The sequence below is a fragment of the Tauraco erythrolophus genome, chromosome 9 (genome assembly GCF_009769465.1).
Source record: "Tauraco erythrolophus isolate bTauEry1 chromosome 9, bTauEry1.pri, whole genome shotgun sequence".
NCBI classification, from domain to species: Eukaryota; Metazoa; Chordata; class Aves; order Musophagiformes; family Musophagidae; genus Tauraco; species Tauraco erythrolophus.
The window spans coordinates 10,004,952-10,031,520 of NC_141473.1; the positions used below are offsets into that span (position 1 = coordinate 10,004,952).

The following is a 26,569-nucleotide window of genomic DNA, read 5'->3' on the forward strand; positions in this document are numbered from 1 at the left end:
CATGGTGCCAGAAGTAAACATGGTATGGTCAGGAGTGGTGGTCAGAAATGCTTGGTTATTTTCTGGACTCACTCATTTGATGTGGTGTGGGCTACACACAAAATTTTACCTCTGATACACAGCTAAAGCTATAGATTTCCCCACCTCCTGCTTGAGGCAATACTGTGCTGTAAATGAGAATGACCCACTGCAAACTTAGGTCCACTGGAGATGTCTGCAGAGCATTTCTGCCTGTATTTTTCGGGTGGTTTTTTTTTAGGGAAACCTTTGTGATTTCACCTTTTGGGGAGAAAGATTTGTTGTACAAACGCTGTGACAGACTGTTATAAAATTTACTGCTAGAGTTTCCATCTATTACCTACCAAAAAAAAGACAAAAAAGCAATTTCCAAAACTAAAAATGACTGCACACAAAGTCAAATCACTAGTGCCAATAGTAGGGGCACATGCCTGGGGTTGAAATGAAAGACAATGTAATATTCTTTTCCATGTGACTGACAGAGTCACTGCAACTGGCAAACAATGCAATTCTTGCAAAACAATGTTCCAAGAACCTATATTAGGATAAAAGTCTCTTCTAGGTTTCAGTAAAAGAAAAGATTTACAGGTGGGAACACAAAAACCCATGAGGTTACAGTTGTGCTATTTCACTCTGCATTTCGGGAAAAAGTTTTTAGTTGTTGCATTTAATTGTCTTTTCTCTTCATTGGAAAGCAACAATTTAAACAGGTTATGTCTAAGTCAGAACAGACAATGCCAATTCCATTATTATACCCCCTCAGACTTTTGTATGCCTGGCATTAAGAGACTTGATTTCTTTCAACCTTTTGAAATGCAATGAGGCACTTCAGTCAAAATGCAAATAAAATGCTGCAAATTATTAAGATGTAGCCTATTAAAAAACTTAAAAAATATAATATCAAGATAAGGAAAACAAACTGTGTTAATACTTACAGGTAAAACGTCTTTATGGTGTAGAACGTCTTAGAGAAATACACCTTCATGTATTTGCAGATTCCCTGTATTGCTTCCCGCAGCAAAACACAATGAGCCCTTGCCCTGCATTGTGACTGCCTTCTTATAGTCCCTGTGTAAATACGAACACCCTGAAACATGACCCACAAGGAAATTCCTGTTTCTGCCACGGAAAGCAAATTAAAGACTCTTCTGAAAGGGGAAATCCAGAAGATTAATCTCCACTTACAAGCGATGAAAAACATGCACATTTGAGGCAGCCATAAATGCCTCCCGTGAAGAAAAAAGCCTGGAGACGGCTTGTTTTTGTTGGTTCATCTTTCTAAATAGTTCCTTGGTTTCCCCTGAGCTGTGTCTAAAATAACATATCCACCCATGACTGGAAGATAAAACAACATTAAGAACCCTAAATGATCATAAAGTACAATAAAATGTAACCAGGTTCAGATGTAAAGAACAGCATTTACTAAAACATACAGATTTCTCATGCTACCTATGTAATGACAACACATCTTCACTGCAGGGTTAATGTCTGCCTTGGTTATAGGTGAAGTTTTTGGATTCTCTCCAGAAACATCCAGCATATCGTTCATGATTATGATTTTACACACTAAACCACTTGGCTAATCATGCAGATGGTAAGGGCATTGCTTTTAGACAGAAAAGAGTTATAAATTTGATCAGGAGATAGGTTAAAAGGCCCTAGAGCTTATAAATCACTATTCAGCTCCCTGGTCTTCCTCAAGTGAAAGGTCAGGCCTCCTTACTCTGAATGGGTTCCTTCAGGCTCTTGGGCTGCTGACACAACACTCAGCATGTAAAAGTCACCAGTCAGACATGATGTCTGTGGGTGGGAAATTTTAATCTTAAATAATATTAATGTTTTTTGGACATGATCTAAGTTAACGTTCCATATAGCAGAGGCACTAGTTCTGACACAAGGGAATGTTTTTCTCTCTTTCTCTCACTATCACCATCAGTTATCTTTCCAAGTTGCCTTTCCTCTCTGGCAGTGTCTTCAGGTATTTTATGTGGATCTTTGTAGATTTCATACACTAGAACTAGCCTGAAAGTTTTTTAAGATTCAACCTCAACCTCTGCCTTTCATTTTAAGTCAGCAGGTAGATTTCCTATACTCTTTTGTGCCATACTATCATCTTTTTCCAGGAAACCTTTGGTCTACCAGGAGCCCTCTTGCAAATGCTGGGAGTGCCCTGTTGGCTTGCCACGTTAGAGCACCAAGGAGCTTCAAATAACACTACTACTTTGGCTTGTTTCCTCAGACAGACAGCTACCATTTCACCTATTAGTTGGAAATTCCCAAGCTGTCCCTATTTAATGTCCATCATGGTAAATGTACAACAGAATCTGATAAACACCTGCTCTGTCCACCTTTTTTTTCCTCTCTTAGACATCATGTCGAATAGGGCAAATATCTTTTCCTACTCTCAGAGGAAATTCATTAATAGGAACTCCTCTGATTCTTTCTCAACAGTTCCTTGTAGGCTAGACCAGGGACTACTTCTAGTAATTTTTATATTTTCCCAATGCTTCTAAGCTAAGATAAATTTGCTGTAAGTTTTTTGTTTGTTTGGTTTTGTTTTGTTTTGTTTTAAAAAAAACATCATTCTCAAAGAACCTTTAAGTAAAAAGCACTACACAAGAGGAAATATACTCCTTACCTGTTATGCTGTTACATTCCTTGGCATTATTTTAAAAACTTAAATGACCTGTTTCAGAGCCCCTACTTGCTTCTTTGTTCCCAAGACTCTCTGGCTTCAGAGCTACAATGGATCTGAATGAAAGGATAGTTTTGGAGAGGGGAATTTTGTTAACAGAAATTTAAGAACAGGCTAAACCTTCAGCAAATAAACACCAATGAACTATAAAGACACGAAAGAGCTTCCAGAGAAGTTACAAATACTGAAATGTTGACTGAACACATTTCTCATGGTAAAACAGGAATATCTCTAATGCCAGAAAACAGTTTAAGATGGAGCTATTTGCCAGAAGTAATAGAAAAAACATTTTCCTATGAACTGCTAGACCCCTGTGCAGTTTACTGTATAAAGACGTTTAATACACAGGGCAAGCACTGGCTGACCAGCACATTTCCATTAAAATATTTTCAGTAATTTTGGTTTACTCTAAGAGAGGATGTGCCTGCCTAACCCAAGCCACCCAATGCCAGCTATTTTTCTAAACTACTTTTCAACTGACACTGTAAACGTCATTGTGAAAAGATGTTGAAGAACATCTGCATTCTTGGCTGAGAAAGGTTTTGGGATTTATATTGGTTGGTTTTCACTTCATGATATTGAGTGACAAACATACAGATATTCATAGGAAATTTTTAAAAAAAGGTCTTTATTGATTTCATGCTCAAGACGTCCATAAAACAATCATTTATTTAATTCAAACAACTGTAAATTTGACTTATTAAAAAAAATATATGCCTCACTATGCCACAGTATTTGTAAGAAAATAAACTTCATAATTTGGTAACTTGGCTGTAATAGTATGCGCTTATTTTCTTAGAAGATTTCAAAAGAATAAAAAGTACATTAACTTGGAAAAGGGTGAACAACTAAGCATTTATCAGTTTAACCAAATCATTGAACTTACTTTTTTTAAGCTAGCTATCAACTTTAAGGAGAATATAAAAAATAGGAATATAAACATCATTGACATAACTCCAAAATACAAAATCAAGACTGTACAATAACTAAAAAGGTGTTTCGGATTCAAGTAAGTATTTCCAGTCTTGGCAAAATTCCTCACAAATAGAAGCTATATCTAAACACACATTTGTTACTGGAACACATAATTCTACCATTTCAACATGAAATTTTCATGTTTTATAGTAAAGCCTTGGTGTTAACTTTCTGTTGGTTCAAAACTTTTGAATCAACAAGCAAACATTTTTATTTCTGCAAGCAGAAAAACTGCAATACTGCTGTTTCAGGCCGTTCTTGTTGTCAAATTGTCATTTGCAAGGCAAAAACCTTTACAATGGCACTTTAATAAGGCATCATCCAATTAGAGTTTGCCAAGTTTTTAGAAATACTTTCATTTCAATTTTTCTATTTGTTACATTTCCATATTATTCAGGTAAATGATCTACAAATACAGATTTTTTATTTATCCATTTTATCATAGAGTGATAACTGAGTAAATTGACTTCCAGATTAAGCCCTGAGCAACCATTAGCCTTCATTAATAATGTTCATAAAAAGGAGATGAATATATTAGACTATGAAACACTCTTTTAAATAGCTACAAACTGTTTTGTCACTGGACATATCCATAATATGGTGGTCTTTGGAAATTTCCGAGGAAGTTATGGTTCCACGAGCTAGCAGGGAAAGAAAAGATGGAGTCTCATGATTTAATTTTTTTGTTCTTAATTTACAATCTGTTTTCTGGAATAAACCTTTATGGGTCAGGTAACTGACTCTCAAAACATTTTCAGTAACCATAAATCATGACAGCCACACTAAGGGAAATCAAGATACAGTAATTAGTATTAGCTGTCAGGCTGGCCCACAGCATTTATTTCTTCTTTAAAATCTTGCATATTGTCCATCCATCAGATACCCCAACTTATACAACATAAAAATCTAGTGTAATTACATTTCTGTTATTAAAAATGTGTTACTCCAGTTGATAATCAAATCTCCACCCAAAACCATATCCTGATCTCACATCATTGGCTGCATTAAAATACACTTTCAGAAGTAAAGCTCCTTAGTGAGCATAGAGACCACACAGGGAATCTGCTTCTTCTCACTGAAGCGTGGATCATCAGATTGTGATTCAAAATTTGTGGCAACCACATAGTTGACCCGTGTGAGTATCTGCATGATCTCAAGTTGCTTTCCATGCTCATTTAGGACAGAGCACAGAGACTGCACAAACCAGGAGCCTCTTCCAGGATTCCTCCAGGAGTAATAACCTTACAGGAAAGACAGATAAGAAAGTACGTGGGGTTATTTTTCCTCTTTTTTCTTATTATTTTATGTTGAAGAATGGAATGGCAGAGAGGTATGTACTAATTTGTGCCAAAGATCCTGGGCAGAGAGTAACAACGCACACACAGAAAGTTTAATTCTTATCACTTGTGTCACATATCCTACTCCACTGAAGTAGAGAATAATGTGTATTCACTCTCCAAACCTCAAACTATTTAAGTACCATTCTATATTTTTGCATTTCAGAAACTGCAAGAAGTAAGATTTCATGTTTTTCCTCTCTAAGAACAAATTTTGTGCTGTAACTGTTCCTCCTCCTGCCTTCATGACATATTAAACATACTCACTAAACTGGAACATGGAGGGGCAGGATTCCCAGAAAACAGTACTGCCTTAGCTGTCTGTAATGTCTGTGTCTTCTCACCTGCCGAATCTGGGTTTCTCCTGTTTCCGCTATAGCTGGTATAAAAGGGGTGGATACAACACACTGGCACAACACACACTGGGTATTAGGGTTTTATCCATCAGTATACAATGTATCATCAATGAGGCTCAGTGTACAATCAAGTCAATATGGGTGATAAGTTTTTAGGCTTCTATCCCCACCCTGACCTCCTTTTGTTTACCTGGCACTGTGGAGTATGCAAACAGAAAATCTGCTTCTACTGGGATTTTGTATCGCGGATTGGCATCTGTTTCCAGAGTGTCATTTGCAGGTCCAGAGTCAGTTTGTATGCCTTCATCAAATTCAGAGCCTCTGCATGCCTGAAAGCAGCGAAAACAAAGAGAACTTGTCCAATAAGGAGAAGCAAGATGTTATAAAAATAAGTATTCATTAACATTTTCTAATAAGATACAGTTTTAAGTAGTACTTCACATGTGTTAGAAGCAGAAATGCAATTCTGGAGGAAATCTAACTGTTCAGTGATAAAGTTACTAGCTTACCCATTTTAAAATACACATCCTGTACAGTAAAGGGAGGTGACGCTGTTGCAGGCTGTGGATCTCAGTGGATTGCCAAAGTGCAAGACAGCATTAGAGTATTCTAACCATGATTAATTTTACTAATCTAGAGTCATCCTCAGCACTCAATTATTACATAATGTCTTGTGCAGTGTGACCTCCAGACTTCTTCTTTACAGTGGATTACACATTGTCTTTGGTTCCTGAAACACACTGTCGTAGCACTACCTTTCACAGAATACCAAAATCACATCCTGAGATCATCTAGTCCAATCTCCTTTCTCAAGCAGGGACACCTGCAGCAGATGTCCAGGACAGTGTTCAGTTGGGTTTGGAGTATCTCCACACATGGAGACTCTACTGGGCAACCTGTTCCAGTGTTTGAGGACCCATTTCAAGTATATTGCATTTTCAACATTTTTCCATTTCTTTCTTAATTTCCTCCTAATCATGTGGTTTGGCTAAAGGGCACACTGGGACCACAGTCCAAGTTGGTAAGTTTCAGCTCTTGATCAGTAGCTTTGACTGACAGCTCTTGCCAAAAAATAGCAGTCTGATGGGCTCATACAACACGAGTTGGTTGCCTTTATCGAGATAATTTTAAAGGCAAAAAAGTACCCACTCCAAACCTATAATTAAAAGAAACATCACTTTAGTAGCATGAAGGGTCTAAAATAGACAGTTTTCACTTCGAGGTTGAGGTTGAATTGACGAACAACCTAGGGAAAACCATATCTGCTGCAACTCCCATGAGTACATAATACTATGATAAAAAAGAGAATTCAGACCCATGGTATGTCAGTTACTACTGTTTGAAACAGCTGTCTTTAAAAGTTTAAGTAATATACAATTAATTATATGCTAACGCAATAAAGGAATATAAATTTCTAGGCTACTGAGGGAGAGAAAAAGTATTTCTTTTAGCAGAATGCAGTAATTCATAGAGACAGCCTTTATTCAAAGTGACCTGGACAGTATTATTTCTATTGATAGTCATGTACTGTCCTCAGCTCTGTCTGCACAAGACAGAGTTTAACTTTCTGCTTTGAGGTTCATATATGGTGAAGCACAAAGAGAAACCAGGCACAAAATTACAGTATGCTCTTTACATCTGTGGATCTTGTATATAAATTATCTTTTAAATACAACAAACAATACAAGTCACCCATAGTCAACTTCTCTCAACACTTTTTTTCACAAAACCTCCAGCAAAATTCAGCAAGTTAACCTACAGGGCTCTTGTAGAGCAGACAACCAACACAGCATGTTTTCCCCACTGCAGCAGTAGGATATTGTATTTACCTTAGGGCTATTACCTGAATGAAAAATAACTTGGGTTTGCCTATAAGGCTTTTACACTTGTCTCCTCGGAATAGCGCAGTCAGACTCTTGATAGCCATGGGTCCGTCAGTGCCATAGATGAGGCCTTCTTCCCCATGGCTCAGAAGGATACAGGCAAAACAAGCAGCATCACTGTGATTCTCCTCAGCAGCTACAAATCAAATACTTCTTAGTCAAAAGGAAGCAACACTTTAAATAAAAATTATATTTAGCAAACATTTTTCTGGGGCTAATTATACATTGGGCCTCTACTGGAAGGCATAAGAAGGAGTGGATAAAGATGACACAACCCACTTTTAGTAATGTGATGAGCACCTCGAATGCATCCTTCACCTGACTCTGAATCTAGCCCACTGGAGTCAACAGGCTGGACTCTTTATAAGACAAGTCTCTTCACCTAATACACAGGACAGGCACTTCACCTAATATGACGAGAAAACTGTGTATTTCTGAATTGATGTTGGAGGAAGAGGTAGGGAATTAAGCCTAGTCCATTTGGAAACTGAATCCTTCTATAAAGAAAATTGCATGTAGTGGGGCTCAAGCAATCTGCTCTAATTTGACCTGCTTTGAGCAGGGGTTAGATTCGGTGACTTCCAGAGGTCTTTTCCATTTTAAATTATTCTATGATTCTAAATTTTTACCTTTCTTCAGTAATTTTTCCATATCATCACGGCTTCGGTCATTGTATGTGTAAACCTCAAAACCTAAGTTTCTAAAACTCTTAGCCAGATCTCCAGCATCTTTATCAGTGCCATTGCGTGTACCCATTCCTGCCAGAAAACAAAGAATATGGTTGATTGCACATGACACAATTCAAAATAATTCACGTGTTCAAAGGTAAATTTTTAGGTTTATAATTAAAAACCTAAACAATGTCATGGTGACATGATTTTAAAACAATCCTCTAACAGCATTCTTAGCATTGAGAACAAATTGTGAGATTTGTTTTAATGCAAAATAATGCAAGGTTCAATGTAACCACGTATCTTATCCTGAAAAATGTTGGTGTGCCTCCAGCACCTTGCAACATAGGACCTCCGTGGATGATTCTATCTCCTTTTGGTTATGCAGTGTAACAAATGTGTAAAATACCTAAAGGAAAAGCTGTTGAAAAGAGTCCCTGTGATACCCACATAAAACACAGCCTTAGACTCTGAGACAAAGCTTCAGTCTGAAGTTGGTAGAGCAAGGTGACACGCTCTTTGAAACATACACTGCAAAGAAGCTGTGAAGAGCCACTCTAATGCAAGTGTTAAAGAACATGAATAAATTGTAGGACCAACTATTTCTCAAAAAAGATAAATATGTTCATTAAAATTCCATGTTCTAAAATTAAAATGCTTATTGATCAATGAAAGTATAAAAAATTCTAAAGTCTGTAATGAGTACCATCAAAGGAGAAACATTACCAGTTTTGTCTTCAAAATTTTTGTTGTTTATAATAATACATTTGCCAACTTTCTTATAGTCCATATTATACTGGAATGTGGGTGTAACAATTCGGTACTGATTACTGAGAGAGGACTTCGGCTGTTCTTCTTCTCCATTCTTCTTTTTTCTAGGTGAACCAAATGAAATTATTGTTAGTTGCCAGTCACATTGCAGTGTGCCCTTTTGTCTTAATTCAGATCAGCTGGGCAGCGCTACCCAATGTTTTTTCTTCTCTAATGTTTGCTTTCTCTCTTCATATTTCAGATCAAGGCATAAAGATCTTGTGATTTCCATGAAGTGATTATTGTGTGCAGTTGGATTCTGACGATGGCAAAATGACTCTAGAGCAAACTGCAGCCAACAGTAGTGTATGCAGATCCCGACCCACAGATAAAACAAATGGCCTAAATGTGAAGTCAGGTTGGCAGTAACCTTTTGCAAAGTATGGCTCAGGACACATTTTACTTTTACTGTAAATAATTCCTGGAAGGACAGACAGATCTCCCTTAATAACTATTCCAAGCACAAGAAGATTTGCAGTTTACCCAATGGTGCGATAGGATTTGTTTATTGAATCATCGTCATCCCTAAATTCTCTGAAGATTAAGGCCAAGCAGTAGGTAGTTTCTACTGATAAAGGTTATAGATGTGAGCAAGTCATGTGTTAATTTGGTGTGCCAAACAGCAGTCTGAACCTACACAAAAAACTAAGCATGTTTTAGCGTAATCAATACCTGAACCTCACTTCAAAAAAATCACCAAAACAAAACGAGGTATAAATGTTCTCTGTTAACATGACTGTGTACTGATCTTTCTGCTATGTGCAGGAGTCCTAGATTAGATCAGAAAGCACAGACATTACTCACCAATTTATTCCAGATGAAGTACTAAGAGCAAATCAATTACAGCCAGCATGCGCACCTGAAGTATAAGCATGAGGAATTCAGCAGTACTTGCTTTTAGAGATGGACCTTTTGGTCCAAGCAAGTGGCTTCAGATGTTGCTAGGATCTCCTCAAGCAGAATAAAGCCAGTGAGAGCCTATAAAGAGTCTGATTCAACTTCAGAACTATAAACAAGCTTTGGAGCAAGCAAGCCCAGTTAGAAACAATGCTCAGGAAAGAGCAGAAGATGTTATTAGCACCTCTCTTACTTACTTGGTCCAGTATCCTGCTTCTAACAGTATTTATTGCTGATGTCTGAGAGGAAAACATAACCTACTTTCACAGCACAAATCACTGTATAATACAGTTTGTTTTTTAAAAAATTAGATTTTTCCCATAATCTCAATTAATTTAAGTACTTTCACTATTCTCACTCTGACATCTTTCTAAAAAATTACTAAGCTGTTTGCTTCAATAATAGCCTGTAGACATGAGATTGCTGCGAATTGATTAAAGATTGTTTAGGTAATCTACTTACTTATCTTCCTGATTTAACAATTGTTGTCTTTTAGCTTTACCTGTACTCTTTTTTATTACTAAAGGACAAGACTAATAGGAAACTATAACAAACTTTCTCTAGATGATTCATGGTGTTTAAATGCTACTGCAATTCAATTTTAAAACTGCTGCTTCTTATCTTTGAGTATCGGCGGGTTCTGTCATAAAAGGCCAAATTAAATAGCTGCACCTGGCAGGCTTTCTCCGTACTTTTTTTACATGTGAACATCCTAATATCATCTCCTCTCTCAGACTTCTCTTAGTGACTAAAAAACAAGATACTGAAACGTACCTACTTGAGGATTTTGTCTGACAATCTGGAAGCACAGTTTTTTCTGGCAAATTGCAAGTATTGGTATTCTCGTTGCGCGCTGCTTCTTGGGGGCTCTGGGAGCCATAATTGAATATGCTTTGCCTCAAGAAAAGATTTTAACCATTTTAAAGAATTACCCACAGCTGTATGATGTTAATATTACATTTGACTTTCAAAGAGATCTTGGATTCTTACTTTTGCCTAAAATTCCCCCTGGTCCTACATCACGAGACAGCTCTCTGGCAACGAGAGAAAAAGAAACTTCAAAACAACAAATAACTACTCAGGTCAATGAAGAGGCTAATTTCCTCAGTCCACACTGAATTCAAGTTTCTGCAGATTCATTAGCTTCACTGACTTCCTGAAATATCTGTATGACTAGCAGTGGCTGTTACACACAAGAGGATATTTTCAAGGGGATTGTACACAAATTTCTACTTATGTCCAACCCAAGAATAGCTGCGAACACTCAGGACAGATCCACATGAGCAGTATGGTAGCATGTTTGCACTATTTGCTCTCCTAAAATACTGGAAGTGATCTAATTCTAGCCCAGAAGTCACGCAGCTGCATTACCCCACAAAAAGCCCCACTGAAAATAGCAGCTGGGGTTAAGTGGCGTAATAACATAGCCATGCAACTCTGAAACCACTTCACTTCTCAATTCAATAGTTTGCACTCATTCATGCAGAAATACTTGGCAGTCTAGGGGATGTACCCTAAAGTATACCGGAAGCTCTATGCCAGTCAATATCCCACGTCACAGACAAGCTTTGTCAGCACAACAGCACACGTAACTGTTGTTTCCCCATTCCTATATAGAAGATAGTACAGTTTTGTTCCAATGATTCCTTCCAAGCCGAACTGGCTAAAGAGATCCTAAGCTACCACAGTATTCTTTGTAGGGTTACGCCTATCATTTCTTTACTGGCAGACAACAAAAAGTTCCAGAAATCTTTTGGTATCTGTCCACACTGAGCAAATAAGGAAGCAAAGGTTGTGCAGTATACATAGCTTGGGCCTGCAGTCCAGACAGAAGTTGTTTTTCAAAGATTCTGTCTTCTGTGCCAACATAGCGCAACGGTCTGACTGGACTGGACTGGACTGGACTGACAGTATAAGGTCCAGCTCTTCAATTTCAGCAAGCTAAATCAGACTTTGTAAAAATGACTAATAAAGTAATAAACATGTCATAATCTTTAAGGGAAATGCCCCGTCAGTGACAGGCTAGCTTATGACTGAAAGCATAAAGCTTTCCAGCTAAATTTTTATTTTCTGAGCTTTGAACTGGACACATGTTAATACAAATCTTTACTGCTGTTGTTCTTACTAAGCTTTCTAATCACCGTATTTTCCGAAAGGGTTTCCACAGGTTAGTTATGTGCTGTTATAAAATTGCTTCAAACGAATTGCCCTCAGTTTTATTTCATTCTGCTTCTCTGACATCCAGTGTCTTTAATTTCCCTCTTTTGGGATTCAAATTTGCACAGACTAAATAGAAACTTGAATTTTACGACTGTTTACTCTTTCTTCAGCTTTTAATCACAATCGTGCTGTAACTCCTCACTCCACTAGTGGCTACTGATCTTTCCCTTAGACAGAAATATTCTTTCTATCAGTGCTCTCACATATTTCATGTTCTCTCTCTTTGGTCAAGAGTTCATCAAAACTGAAACTCCACTCTGGCACCCTCATATAGCTTGCACGTTTTCACCCTTACTGTACCTCTAAATCCAGGCCTTAGGCTTGACAACAGTATGTCTGGGAACGTGACTTCATCAAGTCTAGACTCAGTCAGTGTCAACCCTGGGAAAATCATTACTATCAATTTCTCACTTTTCAAATACAAAATAAAACTTACCCATACAATTTATCATGCTGTTATTGAACTTTTAAATAGTAAAGGCCAAATTTTTTATCACCGTGAGTGGCTAAACTTCTGTCAAAGTCAGTGGAGATACATCACTTGGACCACTAGTGAACCTGATTGTCTAAAGGACTGCTACTTATCACAACAAACTTTGTTTTCTGTTACACTTTGAGAGAATTATGATTTAACTACGTACAGATATCAAGATTTAAGGACAAAAATATCACTGTTAACATTTAACTATACCTGAAGATTATTTTCAATAACAAGTTTACTGAAAGCAGTGTCTCTTAGCAGCTGAGATTGCCTCTCCTTTGGTTTCCTTTCTACTGGCATCTTCCTGCATTTTCTTTGCCACCATACATTAGTATGACATACCAACATGCTAAGAATCCATATGCAGGAGAATGGCTTCCCTGAGTGTTGCAGCCTCTCGTCATCTCTCCCACCTGCTACAGCCAAGCTCTTGGACTCAGGTTTGCCAGGTCTCCAGAGCAGCAAGTGTTTCAGTGAGAACCAGCTGCTTAACTTCAAGTGTAGTGTGACGCATTTTCCATGGGGAGGGTCTTCACTTTCCATCACATTACATATTTAATGTCAGCTGTGTAGTCTGGTATTGACTACCTTTGTGCAAGGTGTAAAGGACAGTGACTGTAAAAAAAAAACTCCTCCTGTAAGAAAGCTGGTCTGCTCTAACTATATGGACTCCCCTTGGAACAGTACCAGCATAATGCAGGGAAAGTTCTCAAGAGAAGAGTGGATGAAAGGGAAACATTAAGAAGAAAGGTTAGAAACTGTCACACCAACCCATTTACCAAACCTCAGCATTGACAATGATTAAAAAGAGGATGATAGTAACTGACAGACAATAGAGCTCTTCTGAAAACATGAGCTGCTTGGCCTTAAAAGCAATGTGACACTTAGCACACAGAAGAAACAGCTCTCCCTGGAAAAGAACAGTCACTTAACTAGCCTTATGGGCAGAGGAATAGATGAACACAGACAAATTTCATGATCACCACTTCCTGTTTGTTTTTTTTTTCCTGTTTGCTTTTCTAAGAGCAATCTGATAATCAAAATGAATTCTAAAAACGATACTACAGAGGGATACCTGGGCTTTGAAAACAGCTGTACTCCCTTTCTCTCCCAGGAAAGTTTAGGGACTTTTGTTGCTGTACTGAATAATGTAAGCAGATAAAAAAAATCTACAATTATGATACTATTCAATTTAAGGAAGTTGACATTCAGAGGTGGGTGGAAAAAGCTAAACTGATTACATTAATTTCTATTTGAAGTACACACACAAGAGAAGAGAACTCTGTCTTACTCTTCCTCTATGAAGTTCAGTAAATTTGGGCTTTACTTGATAAGGAATACCACAGAACATTGTGATAGTTTTTAGTCGGGCATGCTTCTTTAATACAGTGTGCAATCGTGTCATTTTTGAATGACTGATAGCAAGTTTCTGTTAAAAAGAAAATTTGCCTCAAAAAACATGCTGTCTTTAGAGAACACATCATCTCAGGACCCCTTCTGGAGTCCCCATGCTTTCTGGCATTGGAGAACAGTTTTATTCTAGTTTCTGTCACATTGTCAGCCTTTCTGTTGAGTCCAGGTAAGCAGATGATAGCAGTGCTACAGCAACAAAGTCCATAGTACAAATCCTCTCAGGTAATCCATCCATCAACATCCACCAGAACTTTTGTACATTTCTTGTTGTGGGATGCAAAGTATCTTAAAACTGCAATGCTCTTTATTCTACCACAAACAACTGAGATGTTTCCCTTGTGACTTTTACATTTGGGGACTTCTTTAAAGGCTTCATTTGAATAAATTCCCCATTGAGTTACAATACTGAAGAGTAAGTGTACAGGACAATACATCAGTTTTGTAATAATTAGTTATTAGTTATTGTAATAATTAGTTTTTGTAATAATTAGTTTTGTAAGACCTCTGAAGAAACATACATAGCCTATATTGCTGATTTAATTTTATGCTGTTTCTGTGGCTCTATGCTGCTCTTTTCTGCCCTCACTCCTATTATTATTGCATGCACAGTATAAACGATGTTTGCAACTACTGCTCATCACAAGTGCTGTTTCCTCTCCTGGGGAAAAAACATAGGGTCATAAAATAGTTTGGGTTGGAAGGGACCTTTAAAGGTCATCTAGTCCAACCCCCTGCAATGAGCAGGGACATCTTCAATTAGATCAGTTTGCCCAGAGCCCCATCCAGGCTGACCTTAAATGTTTCCAGGGATGGGGCATCTGCCACCTCCCTGGGCAACTTGGATTGGATTTATTTTTTTTTAAACAGGTAGTTGAAGGATAGACAGGAAACAATGAAAATGCAGAGGCCTGTATCACCAAGCTATGTGTAATAAAGCTGTGTGCTGAAGACCAGTTCAGACTTATTCTTCCAAAAGAAGTGAACAGTAAACAGAATTCATAAATTAGAGAAATCAAGGTCCAATATTGTTCTATGGTTTTACCTTAGTCTCAGTAATTAGTGGTCTATTCATAGGTCTGAAGCTTTCTGATGATCATGCATTAATATGTCTTACTCCTACATAACCTTCTCTCCAAACTGCCAGCTTTAATATTTTTATCCAGCTTTAATACTTTTATCCAGTCTAATTTCACCATATTCAACACACCTCTAATTACTGCACACTCTCCCCTCTTTGAATTTTTTTTTTCTCTTGAAACCTATTGGCAATAACAAGCAAAAGACACTTGTTAAACCTGACTAGAGCTTTTTAGATCTTAAGTTCTTTAAGGCAGACTCTTTGTTCTTTGTCAGATCCATTTTGGTAAAGTGTCACACAGATTTAGAGCTGCATGCAAATAATAGATTATCCTGTTGCCTTTTTCCATTAATATTGCATCAGGCTGGCAGAGCAGCAGCATTTCTGGACAAGAAGAATGTGTCACTACTTGAATTGTCTTTTATAAAAATGAATATTCCTTTACTGTTAAAAATCAGAAAGCATAAATTATATGAGATAGGGACTAAGCATTAATCATAAGGGCTAGACCAAATACTATAACTGTATTACACTGCACTTGATGGTGTGATCCTGGGTCACAGCTAAGAAGGCGGAGTGCTAGAACACTAAGCAAAGCCTACGATAAACACTAACAGGAGCCACTGCAGAAGACTTGGGCATTTGGGAGTTCTCAGTTCTGTTTCCAACTTGGCTGTCACACACTAAGGGCTCACAAACCTTTTCTCCTGACTATACTCCAATTCCAGGTGCAATTTCCATCTCTTTCTTTTCAGACAGGTAACACCTTACCAAGGACCCTTTTAAAGGAGCTTAAACATAATTGTAAACCAAGAAAATAAATACTATTCCTCACAATCTTTTTTTAAACACAGGTTACTCAGGCTTCCAAATTATGTGCCAGTAGATAAACTGAAAAACAGCTTAATAGCTGAAGCAAAAATCTCCTGAGGAAAAAGGGGCAATACTAATTATATAGGAGGAAGTTCAAGTAAATACTGCATACTTTCAGTTTCCCTACTGGAAATTATTAGCAAATGACTGCTGACTTTGACAGATTAGCACTAACAAAATAACCAGTCCTTAGAAGGCTACTTTAAAATAAGCTCCAGATAAACATCAAAAGAAAATTTAAAAAATTTCTCATATGAAAGTCAGAATCTTTTCAACATAATAGAAAGCCTTTATTTAGAAGAGAGAAGAAAAGTGGTCCTACAAAAGTGAACATAAAAGTTCCCCAAAAAGCATCTAAACATTATTTCACCTATATTGCTTACTATGGCAAGGAGATGTCTTACACAAAAGGCATGAAAACTGACAGCTGCAATTTAGAAGAGCAAACGTAAACAACACAATACAAAAAAAAACCCCAGAACATTAAAAAAAACAGTCAAACAGTCCTAGATTTCTGTTCCCTCTAACAGTCTTGTTTTGTCTGCTAAGGTAATTTCAAATTATGGTGAAACCTGCCAAACTGATAATACTGGAGTCTAAAGTTCGTTTTTATCAATGACATTTAAAATCTGTGCAACTCTTGCATCTTCATTTACTACTCTGCTGAAGTACCTAAACCTTGACAGTAATTTTTGGGAAGGGGTGGAATAAAGAGAAATGGCACATGTGCTTACGCGAACACCCCAGCCCCTGATGAACGCACCCCACTTTCCTCCTGGGAGCAGGTTTACTAAAAGCAACAGGACTAGTCAGGCAGTAAAGTAATGCCTGTATGTAACTGCTCTCAAGAACAGGGCCATAGTAATTAGCCTCCAGCTTCTTTTTGAACTGCCAATTAGTTCGTGATTTCTTAAGGACAGCTTTGGAATTAGATTATCAGCTGACTAAACAAAAATCAGTTTAAAAGTCACCAGAGGCAAAGCCTTTTGCCTGAATGAACCTGAAATAGGAACCTAATGGAGACAGTACCTCTTGTTTCTTTGGAAACTCATGTCCCAAGCCACACTAATTTTGAAAGGAAAATATTTCTGTCTTGAAAGAAAGGAGTTAGGTAAACAATGAGATTATTTCCTTGAATTTATAAAGATGGTAATAGAGCTGGGAGGGACCTAAGCTATCATTAACAAATTCTTTGACCAAGACAGGACTGAGTTCATTCATCCAACAAAACAGTATCATATTAAAAACCTATTTTTGTTCTTACAATGACATATGTAGCAGTACTGTTACAGATTTTGCAGAAAATTTGCGAAATAAAATGCTTTAATGTTTTTAAAGAAATCCCGGCATTTCCCTGTTTCCTGTAGCATGCTATATCACCTCCGACAGTAGAAAGCAAGCCGTAAAAATATTTATTAAGAACACATGCTAGCTATGCTTTGCTCAGTTAACTTGATTAAAAGTATTAAATAAAACAAAATGCTCAACTGGGATGATATATTCTGTTATCCACTAAGAGCCACTTAGCTGTCCTTTGGATGAAGAACTGAGTGTGAATCCTGCTTCTGCTACTGAATAACTTTGGGAAAATAACTCCAAATCTCTTGGTCTTAGTTTTTCCATTACAAAACGGAGCCTAAACAAACTTATTTTATAAAACAATTGCAGATCTCACGGTTTCTTTCCAGGGGGGATAGTCATGTACAGTAACCTAGAGAACGAATTTAAAATCCACTATTTTGTACATCTGGACAAAGTTTAGGTCCAGAGCGTGTGAGGTAGCTTATTGCCACGTGCCTCCTGGAAAAAAGGGCTTGAAACAAAGGCATTCTTACTGTCCAATGTGATGGTTTACAGTGGATCTCACTCCAGAAGCAAATTCCTATCTCTGCTTACTACACAGTAGCTTCCCTGAAGAGACAAACCAGCCAGCGCCTGCACATGATTAGTTAACATCAAGTGCAAAAATGACAGGGTTGCAGTCCACAGAATATGGCATTTCCCCAAAGCATATTACAGCCCTAAAGGCCTCTGGGACCTTGGCTTAACAGTCAGGATATCATGGCTTATCACATCGCAGCGCCTCAGCTGAACTACAGCAATGGTTATTTCTATGTTCCTTTGAAACCACAGTCTCAAGTGCATTAGCTTGAACCACAACACGGCCTCACCTACCACAAAGCTTCACAGCTGCAACAGTCTCAGGGATGAACAAAATCAGCTGGTGAGCTGCAACATACTAATTGCAGTGATGGACTCACCTGAGCGTAAGCACTCTTTTCATTTGAACTCTTGCACAGGAAGCCACAAACCCCTATTCTGTAGTTTCTACAAATCTGCAGAACATCTTTCAGATTTATATGCAACCTTTTTTTAAAAGATCCATTTATGGATCCACTGGATTCATTCATGAACGCTTACAAAAAGTGTCTATCTTCTGATCATCCATCACCTATATATTTGTATAGTACACTATATATTTCTATAGTACAAGCAAATTATCTTTCAACTTTAGTTACAGAAACTAAACATATTTTACATCCTTCATTTTTCAGACCCTGAGCTACTCTTGTAGCTTTTCTGTCCTACTTTATTTTCAGACCCTTCTCCAATTAGGAGGGAGCATTTTCTCTAAGAACATGAAAAACAGAGAAACCCAGCCCAGGACAACTGGAAACTCACTGTCTAATGAAAGGAGTTCAGCTGTTGAAAGAGCGAGCCTTCGACTACAACTTCTGGCATATTTTGTATACTGTATATAGCTTTAGAGTTCTGATAGTTATATCTAAATAGGTCTTCCTCTGCTTTTAACTATGCGTTAGTGATAGGCTTAACATAATTCAAATCAAAACCATGGCTGCAATTTTATTTATTACATACAAATGAAGCAGATGAAGCGTGCTGCGGCTAAGCCAGCTATGTTTCATTAAAAAAGTTTCAACACAGACTATTATGTCTAATATTGTCCACATTTCCCAACAGTTAAAAAAAGACAAGAGGAAAGAAAAAAGACATAGGTAGCAGTATCCTAGCCTTTGTGCACTTAATATTTTAAGTACCATTTGCAGCCTACATGACAATTTTGTGGTGAAATGCCTGCAGCAGAGAGGACCAAAACACACTAAGTTCTAAACTCTCAACCATCAATTTGTAATTCATCTTCAGCTTCCTAATTAGCTGCATGGTATCTGCTGTGCAAAACTCAAAATATTGTACACAACATAATATTCAAATAACATCAGAAAGGTAAAATTTGACAAATAAAGAATATTGCTTGCGGAAAGGCTTTCTGCTCACTTCTAGAAAACCCGCATGTACACAACTTTCCATGGGCGTTCTGGAAATTTAAATCTTACATGATCATATCCTAGGTAGTATAGTGTACATAGGCAACTGCCAATTATGTGATAAAAAAGATAAAGCCTCTCATCTATCATAGGTTTCTAAGAACAATTAGCACATATATATTGCTATACAGACTGCTTGGAAAATGACTCAAAATAAAGCACCCTCCCAGAATACTGTTTCTCAGAGAACACTCTGGCTAGGATTAGCAATTGCAAAATGCCAGCAGAGCTATAATCAGCTTGATATAAGCACTGAAACGAAACTCTTTTAGGGCATTCGTTCATGAAACTTCCAAACAGGTGGCAGAAAAGGAAGGAGATAAATAACATTCTGCAGTACCTTGGCTCATCATCAAATGGCACTCCACACTGCATCTGAAAACAGCTTCAGCTTGTCCTCAAGAGCAAGTCTAATCTTCTTTGCTAATGCTAGGAGCCCACCATGCTCAGGGCTACATCGGAGAATGAAACAGGATGCTCTCTGTGTCCAGGCCCAAAAATTCACGTGTCAGCAGTGGGTCACGCTGGACTTTTCTATGGGGCTATTCAAACCCTCATAGCTATCACCCTGCAAGCTGAGGTCATGCAGGCCTGATCTACCTTTGCTGACAAGTGGAAAACACGCTCCCATCGCTTTGATGCTGTCACTGTTCCTATGTAAGAGTATAGGAAAATATAGCAGATCTTGAGATGGAGGTGGGACAGCAGACTTCACTTTTTAATACATTTTTCTTCCTTCCCTCAAAACCTGATCCACTATTACTACAATATTTACAAAATGAGTATTTCTAAGAAAATAATGCAAATTAACATGCACAGTTCACAAAACCTCATTGTATTCTAACTCACAGAACTATTTCCTATATATTTACCCTTATACAGTTTTGGTTTATTATAAATTCGGCTTAATTTGGTTTTGATACCTTTGAAAGCTTAAAAATGACATTACATAACAGCTTTCCTCCCAATTTCGTACGATGACAGCTCAGAGTTTGTAGTAAGGAAGGAAACAAATTACTACACTAAAAGGAATTAGGGTACTTGACTTACTGTTGTGATTGCTACAGATACAGTTAATGGATAACCCAGTGTTTGCTGTGCTTCACAAGATAACATCTCTAAGGAGACCGGAAACAAATATTGACCGGGAATTCATGACTTCTTACACTTTAGACTAAATACTATTTCAAGATTCTTGGGCATTTCCTATATAGTACATCCAGTAAGCATCCAAGGGAAAGTACAAGCACTGACCACAATTTTCACTAACTGTTAATTACTCCTGCAGCATTCTCCAGAAGTTGAGTTCCCGATCTAACAAAAAGTGCAATAGCAAAAAGTAAAAAAAGCCACCTCTAGCTTAAAAGAGAGTAATGAAAATTAATCCCTACTACGTTAAAATCTATTTAACATCTTTGTAGGAATTAACTTGAACAGACTATAGATGTCAGAACCTATTGCTTCTGAAATTTTATGTTCAATGCTTTGAGGGAAAATACACTGATATTTAGCGTGTACAAAGCTGAACTCACAAACTCCAAACAAAATTAAAATGATATTGTGCTAGACTTCAGAGTCAGGATAGTAAAAGGAAAGATCACCACCCATCTAAGGACAGACTAAAGCACACAGTGATTTTCTTAGAGATATAAAGGAAACTTGAGGCTGAACTAGAAGTTCAGTTCAGATCTCTGAGTTGCAGCACAGAGTATAACTTCGATAATGATTCATCAACTGTTATTTGTTTTGAAGTACCTTACTACTTTTATTCTATCTCATTTAAGGATAAAAGAGATACTTTTCTTAGCAGTATTTATTTTTGAGAAGTCTGTAACACTCTGTTGCTGAAAAACCTGTAACAGAACTGCATTTGTAATTTTAAAACTGTAAAAGCTATGATAAAAAAGATAAGGTATCATTCAAAGCATCATCTGAATTTGAACACATTAATTTCAAGGCAGAACAGCTGACATTCAGGCAGTGGAGGCCAATATAGTTTCCTCATAAGCATACAATGCTAGCAGCAGTACTTTTTCTACAAAGAAAGCAATTTATAAGATCAAGCTTGGTGTTTTCAAGTGGCCCAAAACCTACAAAATGGGAAACTCTAAAAAACATATGCATCTGCATCACTGTGAAACTGTTCTTCATAAAGTTCTACCTGCAAAGCAGTTTCTTACAAACTAAATAAAAACAAGCTGTTGGTAATCAAGAGTGGATAGAAAATAGCTCCCCAAAGACCGAACAACAACAGAAGAGCAAAGCTGAAACAAAGACAATTTTCCACACCTGTTGCAGCTCCAAAGTTGAGGTTCAGCTGAGGCTGAATCTCAAAAATGAGTATTTATTCTTTGAAGGACAAGGCTCTTTATTTTGAGAAATACAGCTATACTGAGACAAGGGTCATGCAGTTAAAACAGACAGCTTTTGTAACATCTGTGCTTCCCCACTTCGATGCTCTGTAACCCAAATAAACACCATACTAATGAAAAGAAAATCTATATACCCATGCATCTTTTTGATTAAATACTAATTTACAAACCTGATGGATATCATACCTATCTAACTATTGAACTACAGAAGGCAAGATATACACTGATGTTTCCAGCAAACTTTCAAACTAATTAAAATAAACAGTCTCAAACTTTATACTGACCTGACTTGGCAGAAATGAATACCTTATAGATATTTTGGGTTTGCAGTGTTAAATAGCCGAAGTATTCTTGGTGACTGTATGACAGTGTACCTTATAAGCCTCTCAAATTCCTCAGTGGGGTTTTCTTACAATGCATTTTGTGTTTCTGCATTAAGGGCACTACAGAATCACAAAGTTTCAATTGTAACTAGGTATTTGTAAGAATTCTTAAACATATATTTAAATTCTGTTTTCTGTTTCCAGATAAGAAGGGGAATATTGACTGTAAAACAAGACAGTAGGGCTGGAGTAGATAACAGTAACCAGAGGACAAACGGTTCTATACAAGTAAATTAGAATAAAACTGATACTCTAGATACTAGTAACAATCACCCTCTTCTGCATTATGCCTCTTCAGTGAAGCCCACAAACAGTCATGATCATTGACACTGCAAGTCTTGGGAATTTTCAGATGTAGCTTTTTTTTAAAAAAAAATAAATAATTAATTAGGAGTAAGAGAAATCTTAGCTCTAATTAATACGGTGGAACCACAATTTCATTCCGTTTCATGTTACACTATGTTTCCTGGATGCTAAAATAGCTTTGCTGCTATCAATCTCCCTAATGGAGTTCCCCAATAAAAAAACCAAAAGATACCAAATGAAAGCATTAAATCATTCTGTGGAGGTGTAAGACTATTTTTAAAGCCTTGAGAGTGTAACAGGAGCACATACAGCGTAGAAAATAAAACTTTATATGGAAAAAATTCTATTGGCTTCTAACTATCACATAAAGAATTAAAATACACATTTGAAATTCTTAGCTCAGTCTTTGTTTAACCATGTTGTAAAATTCTGTTGCACACAGGCTTGCCAGAGTGTATGCTGCCATTCCATTTTCTGAAACATAACTTTTTGCTCAACTGCAACTCTCCTCATTTTTTCCCACACTTTTTGCAGTCAACAAAATTGATACCTTCCTGCCATCTAGTGGCTACAATACCCTAAACCAAACACCACCAGCAGATGTGCATTCAAAACTTACTTCTTTCAACTTTTCTCCACCAAACAGTTTTTCCCCACCAGCATTAACTAAGTACTAGCACTTCTTCAAAGAAAAGGAAACACATAGAAGATAATTCCCCTAAACTGTGGTGCAGCCAGAAGAACCTGCCCACTCCATGGCTTGCTCTGATTCTTGTGGCCTCCATGGTAAAGCAGGCTCACAGACTTCTCGGAGAGAAATATGCTGTAGTGAATAAGATCCTCACTTATTTCTACTTACTGCTCTTGCTAGATAAATTCCCAGTCACAGCCAGAGAATGGTGAATTGGAGCTGCGAAGCTACCAGAAACAGCTGGTCTTTCTGCATGGCTTTGAACCCAGTTTCTCACTGCTCTATTTTCTTAAATTAAAATCAATGTGCTTATTTAACAATACGAGTTACTTCTTGAGCTTATATATCTTAAGCAATAATACATGCAATACGATGCAGAATTTCACTGAAAGTACTGCACAGCTGGAAAAACTGGATTGCTAAAACGAAACAAGGGACCATAAAATTGTAGTCAATCTAAAGCTTTCTGGACATCTAATTTTACAGGTATTAATTTCATGTTGCCAAGATGAAGCATTGGCAATCAAGACACAGAGCCATGCTGGTTCCAACTGAAAGTACATCTAGCATAGTACCTGGAACTGGCTAGTAATGAGCTTTAAGAAAACAAACAAAAGAAATTGGATACAGAAAAACTTGAGTTTAAGGACATTGTGCACCAAAGATTTTAACATCAATATTTCCACTGGACTTTTCTTCCACAAATACATCTAATCTCTTCTGAACTCATCCAAAATCTTGACATCTGTGTATCTTGTGACTTTAAGTTCTACAACTGCATTCTGCACTACGTGAAAATGACATCTTGCTGGTTGTTTTAAACCTACTCCATGAACTTTCCATTGGATGTCCCCTAGATTTCCTGTGAGACACAAGGAAATCTATTCACTACAAGGAGGTCTATTCACTTTCTCCTCCATTACAGTCATGATTTTGAATCATATCCTATTTTCCTTTATCCTTTCACATTCCTCTCCTATCTTCCTTTGGGCTGAAGAGTTTTAGTTTCTGTAAGTCAAAGATCTTGTCACTGTGCTTGGATTTTTAAGACCTTTGTGGTCAACCTGTTCATTCCTCTTCAGGCAATCACCACCTTCAAAGAAATCTGATAGATTTCTCAGACTTCTTTTTTCTACAAAAAGTTGAATCTTCTCAATTACATCATATTTAATCTGAGCAATTTTTTACTTCTAAAGTGTTTCAAATTGTATCTTCAAGGAGTTCCCAAAAGATGAATGTCTGAAACTGATGCATAGCCAAATTATTTGAAAAATTTCTTATAGAAAACAAGGTGATAGAAATGCTGATTATTGCCTTTCTTTCAGGAATGATTAACTTTGAGTTGCATAATTTAATAATAGTATCAGCATATCACCTCTTATAAAGAAGACCAATTCAGCTATTAAAATATACATTTTATAAAGCTTAAAAGAAATATTTGAAAAACGTTTGGCAAGATTTGGAAACAAATGTTACATTGTCTATTTTGCATGACGTGATTCTGTTAAAATTAATAATACACACATACATCATAAAACATTTTTGAGGAATGATAAAATGCAACAGAGAGTAAAGTGATTTGCTTAACACATCAAAAGTCTGCTAAGACTAAAGCATCTTCACTTGTCTCACAGATTTGTTACCCCCATTAGACTAATATTATAAACAGCAAAAATAAAATTATATTATCCCTGTGCTTTCTCTGAATTATACTGTTCACTTGAATGTGAATGTCCAATAGTAAAAAAAAAAATCAAAACCTCTTTGTAATAAACACCTCTAATAAAACATCTCTAAATCCATGAAGTTCGCAATGTGAAGTAGCTGTTTGCTGACATTCAATAGTATTTGTAAATTCTGCACATTAGTTTTTCATCTTTTGTATTTTCAATCACATTTATCCAGTGTTTTCAGGAGTGCAGGCAAGCAGTACATAGTCCTTGCTTCCCATACATTTAATGAAAGTAAGCTTATGCTTCAGTGAGACTGCTATGTTTTAAAATGAAAGGCTTTTAATTTATTCTGTAATGAGTTACATCTCTAGACTCGGTGAGGCTTCTTTGTGCTACAACCTAGATGGCATATCCAGGCTTTCAACTAACTTAAATAGTCAGCAGGGGATTCCAATGATGCAGGAGATTAGCTGAGCTGAATGCAGTAAAATAGATAATTAATGGCCTATTTAATTCCCAGCTCCACCAAAGGCCAATGTTTAAGACGAGGGACTATACCTGATGCTAAATGAAGTTAGTGCTCTCTTGACTCCCAAATAAAGCTTATATGAGACAGTATAGGTTTCCCTATAGGAAGATACTATAGAGAGATGGCTTTAAAGTACAGACCAGATACATTAAACCTATACAACACAAACCATCTCCCTATCCAGATCATCTGTGACATTGTGAACATCCCATACTGAACACCAAAATCCCAACAGAAGGGTGATATCACAGCAGATACAACAGTAACAGGAATAAAAGTAGTAACTTACTTTCCAAAAAGTGATAATCTGCTACTTCTGTCTGGCTTTGCATCAATGACATCATCGTGATCTTCATCACCTCTTTCTTGAGTAGAGTGCTCAACATGCTGATCTCCCAACATCTACAAATAAAAGTCCAAGAATGTAAATGTCCCTCAATGAATAATACCATTTTAGAAATACTTCTATAAACCAAACCATTAAACCAGATACATGTAGGTTGTTAGTCAGTTATACTGTATAATACTTCATCAAGGAAGAATGGTTATAGATTAACATGAATTAACATGCTATTGCACATGCTTAGCTGTCGGTATTACCTTGTGGCAGTTACCAAAAGTGACTTGCCTAATACCACCCTCAAAAATGCAGATAAGAACAAAACTAAAAATCATTTTATGGCGAAAGATCTCATGACTAATTCCCATAAAAGTTTTCGTAGTCCTGGAAAAGTATGTTGGGAAGAAAGCAAGGACAACTAGTATCAAAATATTTGTAACTGCAATCCTATCCAGTGCTGAGTCATCCAGACAGCTCCTGTATTTTCATTTGCATTTAGAGAGTCAAATGTGTGTAAGAGAAAAAACCTTGTATTAACTTCCATGGTTTTCATTTCTCTGTTTTGTCTGTATCAACACTTAATATGGATTTTACATTCTTCCAATGATTAATTAACATATGTGTACAATTGTTAGGCTAAAAAACAGTTATGAAGTGTTTCTTGGAAACTAAAAGGTATTTTCATTGCAGCCTCTTACACGAATTGCTCTATTTCAGCCTTTTTTTTCATTACTCCAGTGTAAGCTTGGAACATCTCCACTCATCTCAAAAGCGACACAGCGCACTGCTAGACAACAAGGCTGAGCTAACTAACGACTTTTTCCTGACGAAAAAACGGTCTCTCTCTCTTCTTCTCCCATGTAGTGAGTTGCCCACTCAGGAAGTTTATTTAGATCATTAGGCTGGCAGAAAACAACAAGAAGAAAGGAGCCATTTTTCTGGTAACGCCATGATCCGCACCAGCCCAGCACTGAGAAGGGCTGAGAAGAGCAGCAGAGAAGGCAGAGCAGGACCCCCACCATCGCTCATGGTGGGATGCACTGCGCCGCCTTGTCCAACTCTGGCCCCGGGTTTTCATCAGGAAAAGCAGCTCCTTCCCCATACTTAGGCAGATTAAACTTGCTTTTATAACACACGTGCTCAGAAGAGTACACGTTTACACCCAGCTGGAGAACCACTCCGGTGACCTTGCAGCAGCTCAGAGGCCACCAGCCGTGCCCT

At 37.3% G+C, this 26,569-nt stretch overlaps 1 protein-coding gene across 1 annotated transcript; it reads right to left on the reverse strand.

Moving 5' to 3' along the window:
* Window positions 1–3,349: 3,349 nt before the first annotated feature.
* Window positions 3,350–25,410, reverse strand: CASP7 (caspase 7). Its single transcript, XM_086616329.1, has 6 exons — window positions 25,298–25,410; window positions 8,662–8,810; window positions 7,894–8,022; window positions 7,225–7,400; window positions 5,572–5,710; window positions 3,350–4,929 (listed from the first exon to the last, which is right to left on the reverse strand). Exons 1-6 carry the CDS (start codon window positions 25,408–25,410, stop codon window positions 4,706–4,708), a joined length of 930 nt encoding a protein of 309 aa, XP_086472455.1. The 3' UTR covers window positions 3,350–4,705.
* Window positions 25,411–26,569: the final 1,159 nt, after the last annotated feature.

Coding starts and splice junctions, on each gene's coding strand:
- CASP7 (XM_086616329.1), bottom strand. CDS start 25,410: ATGTTGGGAGATCAGCATGTTGAGCACTCTACTCAAGAAAGAGGTGAT. Junction 8,811..25,297: donor AGATTATCACTTTTTGGAAA/GTAAGTTACTAC, acceptor TGGTTCACCTAG/AAAAAAGAAGAATGGAGAAG. Junction 7,401..7,893: donor GGAAAAATTACTGAAGAAAG/GTAAAAATTTAG, acceptor TTTGATTTGTAG/CTGCTGAGGAGAATCACAGT.